This window comes from Psammomys obesus, unplaced genomic scaffold (genome assembly GCF_907164565.1).
Source record: "Psammomys obesus unplaced genomic scaffold, mPsaObe1.curated_primary_1811, whole genome shotgun sequence".
Taxonomy (NCBI): domain Eukaryota; kingdom Metazoa; phylum Chordata; class Mammalia; order Rodentia; family Muridae; genus Psammomys; species Psammomys obesus.
This window is the reverse complement of record NW_026596057.1, coordinates 4201003-4211250: the sequence shown is the minus strand read 5'-3', so window position 1 is coordinate 4211250 and position 10248 is coordinate 4201003. Positions and strand designations below refer to the sequence as shown.

The following is a 10248-nucleotide window of genomic DNA, read 5'->3' as shown; positions in this document are numbered from 1 at the left end:
ACACACACACACACACACACACACACACACACACACACACACACACATTTGGATGTCACTCTTCGTGCCCAGGGATTTCTGTTCATCAGCTAATCTGCCAGCTTGGCATTTTATTTTCCCGATTCTAAGCTGTGCTGGCCTGCCTGCATCCTCAGCTCTGGGCCTTTTTTCTTTTTTTTTTTTAGTATTCGACATGGAGAGAAGGACAATGAACAGGAGAAAGGTGTTTGGCATTATATTAATCTCCCCCATGCAGCCAAGTGTTTTTTTTGTTGTTGTTGTTATTGTTGTTGTTGTTGTTCCTGAGCAACAGATATGCAATGACTATGAGGAAGACACTGTCAGGTGACTTCAGGCTAACGGTACAGCACCCAAACTCAGTATTGTAGACTTCTAACGGTCATTACTCCTAAGACAATAGAAGTCATTCTTTGGCTGCGGAACCGAGTTCTATCCGATGGGTACTGCTTTAGTGTTTTCTGGGCTGTGGCGTGGTCATCAGCCATCTTACAAAGCCCTAAGTCGAGATGCTCCTGGTTTCGAGCGGGCTTTCATCTCTGCCCAGTTAGCAGTCAGTTGCGTCTGTTGGTTTATCCATCTGTGGTTTAACGACGGGCACTTTCTGCTTTTTCCTAGAGTGACTTTCCAACCAGGATGTCCCTTGTGGTCTGACACTTTCAAGACACCCCTCTGGATTTCTAGAAATCACATGCAGACTGCGGGACAAGACACAAATCAGAGAGCCAGCGAGCCTGGGACCTTCTCCTGCCAGCAACCACCTTGGAAGACCTGCTGATCTCTGCCTTGGCAAGGGGTGGGAGGCACCCTGTGAGGAGGCTGATTTCAAACCTTCGTGCCCATCTCTCTTGAGAAAACAATGATGTGTGAGAGCATACCACATGGTAACATGCTGTGGCGTTTACCCTGCCCCGCCCCCACTTCCTTAGCAGAATCAAGACTGTGTCCAGTTCGGAAACAGGTAGCTGAAACAGGTAGTTGGACCCCCGATCTCTAGAACTCACCTATGCCTGCAGTATGTTTTTCTACAAGTGCTGTTTTGTGCTTAGAGACAGAAGAATTTGTTACTCCTGTCAGGAGACCTTCTGCTCACAAGAGAGCTAACTTCAAGGTAAAACGTACCTTTTATCCCCATCATTTCCAGTCACTGGTCAATGAGTCTTGTTATGCTAAAAATCAGAAGGCCTTTAGTGAGCTTAGTGGCAGTGACCTCCTTGGCAATCACAGAAATGACTTCAATTTGCTGCGCTGACTCACAGTTCTAAGTGGCTGGGACAAACAGAGGATAGCATTTTGAAAACCTGTCTAAGTGGTCTTTCTTTTTCCATTCAGAGGACGTAAACTGCTTTCCATCTTTCTGTTGCAAACAGTGACATCCAAGCCTTGAACCCCTAAGGCCTACCTCCCTTCCTCTCCCTTCTCTCCCTCTCCCTCTTCCCTTCCTCCTCCCCTCCCTCTCCCTTTTCTTTTTCCTCTCCCTTTCCCTCTCCTGGGCTGGTGTCTCTGAGGGTGTTCTACTCTACTCTCGTGTCATCAGGTGCCTTTGACAGCTGCTTAAAACACACACGTAAAAGAGGAGAAAAGGAGATAGCAGTGATGCAAGATGAAGAGTTTAGGAGGGAAACAATATACTGTCTGATTATATTTCCAATGTAGGCTGTTTTCCCCACAAACATACTCAGATATGGGGGTAGGGGGAGTTACTTTATTTAAAGATCATTTCTGCCATCCTGATTGTGCTAGTGCAGGGTCCCAGGGATGTGGTATCTTCATCTCTTGGCCTCACTGGCCTGCCACTATAGATGCTTTGGGGAGAAGAAAGATACTACATTCTCAGCAAGAAGCTCTTCCTCTTTCTACCCTTGCAAAAAAAAAAAAAAAAAAAAAAAAAAAAAAAAAAAAAAAAAAAAAAAAGAAAGAAAGAAAAAAAAGAAAGAAAAAGAAAAGAAAATGGTATTGCCTAAATCCAAATTGAGAATGGTCAGGACTTTGTAATGCATGTCAACTGCCAAACTGGCCACAAACTCTGCCCCCCTCAGATTCCTGTTCGTGGAGTTTGTCCTCTTGCTGCTCATGGACCCTATCAAATGCACCTGGACTAACCTACATGGTCATTGCTGTCATTGGGTGCGGCCATTTTTTTTTATCAACTCTGAGCAGACACGGAAGAGCATCTAGCCATGACCAACAAAAGGACTGCCTAGCTGAGTGGAGCCCAGACTGGGAATTCCCACTTGAGAGGAGAAGTTTGGTATTCCTACATGTCCGTTCATCACAAAGGATAAAACCTCTCTCTCATCAGACTTTTTGGCTCTGGATTGGTGGCTCACCCAACCTTAGGTGTTACACAACATTCCCTTTCTTTGGTAATGAATTATCAGCCTGCATTATTGTGGTGAGACACATGCTTGGGTAATCCTGTGGTGACCTCTTCTCTACTTACTCATCTGTGTATAGCCTCTGAAGAAGGTTGGCCAGCATCTCCTCAGACTCTTCCAGGACCACCTGACTAGAATTCCAGAGTCCATTCTGCTAGCATCCATTGTACTTCATGACATTAAAAAAAAAAAAAAAAAAAAAAGGTCCTATATGTGATGTAAGAAGCTGCTGGGTCAGGGTTGGAGGGGTAAGCTAGTATCATTGCTTGAAGGAGAACTGGATTGCCAGAGGACTTCACAGTTGCTGTGGCCTGCCCTAGATGGATCAGGAGGGTACTTCAGCCCAGTACTGGCACTTCCAAGGGCTTGAAGACAAAAGCCATAATCCTGGTGCTGAGTTTTAGACTTGCTAGTGTCCCTGGCCTCAGAAAACCTAGGTCTGTCTGTCTGTTTGGGCTCTAAATCACTATGACAAAAAACATCATTTCTTGATCACCAGCTTCTGATTTCAACTTGCTCAGGCGCTTCTGAAGAATATCGGATAGCCGCAGTGGCTACTGTTATACTGAGCACTGTGACAGGCTTCTTACCACCAAAGAGCCCCATAGCGCAGGCTAAGGAGACCAAATATATTGCTTTGTAAAGCCAAGGGGCATGCGTGAACTCGGTGAAAGCCCAGGGGGAGCAATAGGAGAAACTGTTAAAATTGGAATCATAACGGTCCAAAGGCCTACAGTTTTTTTTTTTTTTTTTTTTTAAGCAATGTATGGAAGATAACAGGCTTTTGAAATAACTGGGGGAAAGTGGGGCACAGATTGTTCTTTGCAAAGCTGCACGAGTCACATGGGCTTCCAGACTTTCAGCAGAGGGGAAGAACGGTAGCTTCTGGGTATGCAGATAGGAGACAAGGGTGAATGGACAAGGCAGAGTTGGTCGCCCTTGGAGCCCTCCGAGCCCTTGGTGCCCTTGACTTTGCTTCACACATCCCTTTGTTTCTTCTCCAAATCCTGTGCCCTGCAGAGGAAGTGCCTATACGTATCAGTTCTTTTCCTGTTTTCTCTAGGGCATAAAGGAAGTACTGTATAAGATGTGGTCTCCACCCACCGAGTCCTTACAGTTTGATAAGGAAGATAAGACATGCCCAAGAAAGGATGAGTATATTTTATGCAGATGATAAGAAATAGTGCTATGGATAGATTATAATAAACCCAGAGATTTAAAATGGGAAATATTTTGATATTTAAGTGTTGTGTGTTTGTCCATCCATCCCATTTTTAGGATGTGCTTGGTGATCTGTAAAAGTCTGAGCTGAAGAGAGGTGAAGGAGAACAGAGGGATGAGTGGCAGCTCTCCCTCCCCTCCCCCCCCCCAGGGCTGGTGCAGAAGCTTCTGTCTCTGCCTGTGACTCACAGCTGAGCCAGGGACAGGCTGGAGGAGGAGCTGTCCCCAGTGCTCAGAGTTCTGTAGACTCATTAGGAGACTGAGCTCGGTGACTGAGCTCAGTATTTGGTTCTTCCATCCAAGCCAGCCCAGGGAGCTCAGGATCCGGTCCCCCAGGCACTTGCACCTACAGCCTGAGGCTCACATAGGCTGGGCATTTCACTGCCTTCTCATGACCCTCACTCCATGCTTGGTGTAGGGCTGGGCACACCAGGTTGAGAGCAGCCTGGCGCCATGTAACAAATTGATCAGAACTTAAGCGGTCTTTGAGGGGAGTGCAGTAACGGACACTGCTTTAGTTCATCCAGTCCCCGCCCCCTTTGAATAGATGGATAAGCCATCACTTTCATTTATGAAGTCGCAAACCCACCAGACCTTTAGACTCCCAATCTGTAGGTCTTTTCTGTTGGGTCCGTGTTTTCTAAAGTTGCCCGGCCATAAGAATCACTTGCCTGGGAACTAGAGAGAGGTGGCTCAGTAGTCAAGAACACTAGCTGTTAGCGGAGTACCTGAGTTTGGTTCCTAGCCCCTCATGGGTCACGACTGTCTGTGACTACAATTCCAGGGGAACCAATGGCCCCTTAGAGCATCTGGCAGCACTTACGTGTAGGCAAAAATGCTCAGACAAAATAAAAATGAATACATTTTTTAAAAATTAAAAAAGGAAGGGGGCCGGAGAGATGGTGTTGTGGTTAAGGATACTGGCTACTCTCCCAGAGGACCCACATTCATTTCTCAGCACACACAGCTTCCTACCTCCCCTTATGGGGGATCCGATGCCCTCTTCTGGCCTCTGCAGGTACTGCACACATGTGGTGCACAGACACACATGCAGGCAAAATACACCCATACAAAAAGAAATAAAGCATTTTAAAAATAGTTGGTAAAAATAATTTCTTGCCTGTGGGGCTGGGAATGTAACCCAGTTGGTACAGTGCTTGCTTAACATACACGAAGCCCTGCATTCAAATCCCAACACTATAAACTAGGGCTAGTGGCACATGCCTGTGATCCCAGCATTTGGGAGCTAGAGGCAAGAGGGTTAGAAGCTCAGGATCATCTTTGGCTATAGAGTGAGCTCAAGGGCAACCTGAGCTATGTGATACTCTGGTGTGCCCCTAATGGCTGGCCAGGAGTATTGTTGGGGCTGTGGGTTATTTTATTAAAACATGTCAGTGAGGTTCCTCGAACTCCATTGGGGCTAGCACTGGTGAGGCACCCAGCAGTCTGGCCATGACACCGGAGTCTGGCTCATCAGAGTCCAGCTGAAAGGAAACATTTAAAGGGAGGTAGTTGGAAGTCCACCCCCAGGAGCCTGCCTGAAATGTTCCAACTCCCAGAATAGTGATCTGTTGTGACAGGCTCAGAGCAGACAACAGGAATTACAGGTAATTTTCTTATTCCCTTGATGCCATCCTCAATAAAACTTAGATCATGAATAAAAAGAAAGGAGCCGTCAGGGAAAATGGCAAGCGTAAATCATTTTTAAAGGGTACAAATTAGCACCTTGCTAATAACATAACTTTCATGTTAGGACCAAAAAAAAAAATGGGTGGAGAAAAATAATAAACTATACAACGTTACCCCTTCCAAAATAAGATTTAATTGTGGCCGGAATCTTATGGGAGTTTAGAAGTGATGTATAGAATGTAGAAATCATCCATGGAAATTCTGTGATCCTAGAATCAAAATGGTGCCTAGTTTTCCCTGCCAGGACCCTACCTCCTACCTCTAGTCACTTGGGATGATCACTGAAGCTCAATGGCCCTAGTACCAATGAAGCTGAGTAAGGAGAAGCTGAGTTGCTTTAAGCGACAGCCTGAGGTTGACATTGCTTAAAGATAAGGTTGGGTTTTAATGCTATGTGTATTACTTTTGTGATGCACTGCTGTTTATAGACCAATTCAACAAGCACCGCCCCATTTGTTCTTCATAGCAAGCCCTGTAATAGAGGCAGGGTAGGTGCTCTTCCATCGTGCAGAAGGTGGAGCCAAGCCAAGGCTGAATATGCCAAGTGACTCACCTATGGCCAAATGGCTTTTAGAGTCTTCAGGTGGCCTTCTGGCTGTCTAGGGTTCTTTCCAGTTCCTGCAGTACTCATGGGCTCAGACTCCAGTTTATTTGCTTCCCAACCAGATGTGTAATGAGAGCCGTGGGCTCAGTGCTTATTCCTGTGTCATTGGCGAGGAGAAGCCTTGACGACAGGCATTTGCCACTTCATCTATCCACGCGCCATTCCCTGAAGTCTTCCCAGAGACGGGGTGCCTTTGCTGGGGAAGGGTTTCATCCTCAGCATGGAGCTGTGAGGGGGAAAGGCTTTGACACATGACTTTGTGCGTTCTTCTCAAAGAGGCATTTCTAAGCCAAGCTGCAGGTTCTTCCAGGCTCAGACTTTTGTAGTTGCTGGCAGGAGCCATCAACTCCACTACGTTTTGAGATATGTCTTTTTTAGGTAGAACTGAGGACCCAGGTCTAGAGGGAGACAAAGAAGGTGAGGAGGAGAAAGTTGTAGCTAAAAGTCGTGTTACAGTTTTGGTGGGGCTGACTCCTTGCATCCAGAAGGCTGTACTCTCTTGCTATGCCTAATGACAGAGGTGTGAGACACAACCCATGTGAATTTTCCTTGTGAATATAAAGAACAGCGGGATGAAAAGACACCTACTTCATGAGTGTCATCTGCCCAATCGTTTTCGTGCCTTGTCTGTGACATCAAAACTGAAATGTTTATATCACTGTCACCTGTGATTTTTTTCCAATGTCAGACATACAAAGTGCATTTTATTGTAATGTTTAAAGTAAATAAAGCATTTTCATCTACTTTTGCTATAAAGAACTCAATTGATTATGCTACGATCTTACAGTGAATGTTCTCTCCAAGACAAAACCAATATTCAGTGGCACATGGATGGAAATGGCATTATGAAACCCAGTACTGCTATCCAAATAATAATAATAATAATAATAATAATAATAATAATAATAATAATATACAGTAACGCTCTCCAGAGGCAGACGTTGCCAGCTGTTGTGTATTCTAGCAGACTTTAATGAGCTTTGGACAGGGTGAATTCTGCAGATGTTCAATGTGACATCAGGACACAAGGTAGATGTGATGGCGTCTGGCTCATTTTCAAAAAAAAGGAGTCAGCATTTTCTTGACAGAATTTACATTTGGGAGAATGGAGGAGGGAAGCCATTCGTGGGAGGACATTTTAGTTTCTGAAGAGATTTGAAGAATTCCACAGCACCATAATTAAGGGAAGGCAATTAAAAAAACTTTGTGAGCATAAACAGTGATAAGTACCTTGTGGAGCTATTAATCCCTTTGATGACCAGGCCCTGTCAAGGGGTTCCAGAAAACCTGTCTATGCTTGAAACATTTGGCCCTAGCTCTCTTCTTTTAGTAATTCTGTTAAAATATTTCTATGTAGGTTTAATTTAAAAATAGAATCTAGCACAGTTAAACTCTTACCTCTTTTGGACGTCCTGCTATTTGGCTAATGTTTTACTCTCCATCTTGATTTTTCCAGCCCTTGTAGAATAATTTTTTAAAATTTCTCAAGTATGTTTAGAATCACACTTACCCCCTAACCCCTATAAGTCTTTTCTGGCTGCATTTTAGATTTTCTTCATGAACTGTCTTTCTTCCTGACGGAAGTTTTCTTTTGTGCTGGTTCCTTGGTAGGATATGCTTGTTTGGGTCTGTTACTCTCAATCAAAGTGTTTTATTACTGTCCCGGAAAGAGATCCTCAGTGATTACAAAAGTCACTTTCCTTCACCAAAATGAAGTCATTATTTCACTTCCTTCCACCGTTGCTTTTGAGAAGCTGGTCACCAACTCAATTGTTCTCCCTTTGCCAGTTAGCTTGTTCTCTCTAGCTTGTTCTGGCTACCTTTAAGCTTTCTCCTTTGCCCCTTGTTTCCTTACCTTTTAAAGAATATGCCACTGTGGGTTTTTCTCTGTTTATTCCAACTGGGACTGTGCTTCCTCAGGCTGTGGGTTGGCTTTTCAAGCTATTAACACATCAGCTATCTTACCTTCAAACTCTCTTTTGACAAATCCAATTAAGTGTTACATATTTTTGTTCTACTCTCTGTATTTTTAATAAAGTTCTGTTTTCTCTTTCTTCATTTTCTGTTCTCTATTCTAGGTAAGTTCTTCATATTTGTCTTATGATTCACTCATTTTCTCATTAGCTGATTCCAGTCCCAATTTTAATATACTTTTTAGCTATGGGTGTTCAGCTTAGCTTTTTAAAAAAAAAATGCAAATCTACATAGTGTCTTTGATGGTGTCGCCAATTTCCTTTTTATTTCTTTGTAATCTACCAATTATTAATCTATCAGCTATAAAATGTAATTTTACAGAGTATATTAAATGCATATACTGTTTGTAGCTTTAATTTTGGAGATTGCCAATTTGATAACTGTTGCTCATGATTTCTCGTGCTTTACTCTTTTTAATTTTGAGCATGTGCGGTGAAATATCGAGATAGGTCGGTGCCAGTCAAGAAAGACCTTTCATCCTTTTTAATGTATCCTGCTTCTACAGATCTATCTGTAAAACAGCCAGCAAAGTCTAAGACCCTGGGACAACCGAGCAAAGAACCGGACATGCTAAGCAGGAGGAAACCAACAGCGTGTATTTCTAAGTATTTCAGATTTCTAATGAGATAAAGCAGGATGCTGAGGAACCTTGAATTTACGGATGGTTCAGAGTCAGGTCTTCACAAGAGAATGGCTGTCTAAATAGCTGATAAGAGGCTGTTTGGAGCACTAAATTCAAATACGTTGTGAAGAGCTAACCGTGAACGGGTCGTTAATTTGAGAGCAGAAGTTATAGTCTAGATTTTATTCGAGAAGTAAAGAAAGACTAGACCCATAGTATGAGACAGAATAAGGAGAAACAAAATGATTATTTTTCTTTCACTGGCTAAATCTAATTCATATATATATATATGAATTCATATATATATATATGTATATATATATAAATATACATACATATATATTTAATTCAAAGAAATAAGAAGTAGGCTGACTTCAGAGTCTCCTGGCAGAGACATTCTCTTGGCAGAGACATCCTCAAGCCTATCATCCCATGTAGGTGAAAGTCCCACTGGCTGCTGAATTGGTTTTAAGCATTTTTTTGAAAGCCTTTTAGGTAGCCTGAGAAGACTCACCCAACATGGCAGGAGTAATGGAGCTAGCAAGTCCAGCCAGAGGACACGGGTTAGCTTGACACGCCATCTGGTGGCAGGCATCACCGGAACGCCCGAATCTCTTAACTTTCCAGGAGTCAACGTGCTGGACAGAGGCAGGAGGTCCTGGAGTTGCTTTAGGTGTGTTCTTTTGGGGCATTTCTGGGATAGGGTTTCTCTGTATAACAGCCCTGGCTGTTTGCAAACCAGGCTGGCCTCGAATTCACAGAGATTCCCCTACCTCTGCCTCCAGTGCTGGGACTAAAGATGTGTGCCACCACACCCAACTTAAAAGTTAATTCATTCACATATATCCTTCATACACGATTACTGGGCCTATAACTTTCCCCCCCTTCCATCCAGTCCCATGTCCCCCCTCCAAAATTCATGATCTCTAATCATTATTTTTATACACACCACACATGCTTGCATGCACACGTGAACACACAGACATGCACACACGCATATGAACACACTGAGAGTGTTTGGTGTTGCTCATCTGTACGTGTGTCAGATGAGCACTGTTGTATGAGCATGTCTCACAGGCAGATCATCATTTGTAGAGTGAAGGGTTTGTAGCTGGGTTGGCGTCTCTGCTCTGGGGAGTGTCTTCCAGCATTGTGAATATTAGTCCGAAGGGTTGAAGGCTCTAGGTGGGAACCAGCTCTTCTTCTCCATGTTCAATGAGTTATGCAGGCACTGTCTTCAGCAACAGGGCCCTACCGTCAGCTTGTGGTGAGCAAACGACAGCCTTGGGGATAGATACTGGGTTGTTTGGGGTTTCCCATGGGGCCTTTTGGCCCACAAATTACTTAGACATAACCCATTCCCAGTACTGGAAGCTGAATTTGGTGACAAGAGATGTCCAGTTGGGGCTCCAACCATCATTTGGTGTTTCCATTTAGATTCAGTTTATTTCAAGAAGCTTCTACTGTATTAGGTTTCCATATGGTTCCTTCAAATGGCCCTTTTGTTTAGCTGTCAAACCCTGTATTTCCTCCCTTATTCCCTTCTTTCTTCCCCTCCCCTTTTGATTCTCCTGTTCCCACTTCTGTGTGTGTGTGTGTGTGTTGTGTGTGTGTGTGTTGGTTTGAATAAGAATGGTTTCTATAGGATCTTATGTTTGAATGTTTAGCCATTCGGGAGTGGCACTACTTGGAAGGGATTAGGAAGATTGGCCTTGTTGGGGTAGGTACGGTCTTGGGGGGAG

General features: G+C 43.8%; 1 protein-coding gene across 1 annotated transcript in view; it reads left to right on the top strand.

The window, feature by feature from the left end:
* Ildr2 (immunoglobulin like domain containing receptor 2) overlaps positions 1 to 6653 on the top strand; it is a 55090-nt gene extending 48437 nt beyond the window's left edge. The window contains exon 10 of the mRNA XM_055624433.1: positions 637 to 6653. Within this exon, the coding sequence (XP_055480408.1) occupies positions 637 to 672 (36 nt within the window). The 3' untranslated portion in view covers positions 673 to 6653. The remainder of the gene's footprint in view (positions 1 to 636) is intronic.
* The last annotated feature ends 3595 nt before the right edge of the window (positions 6654 to 10248 follow it).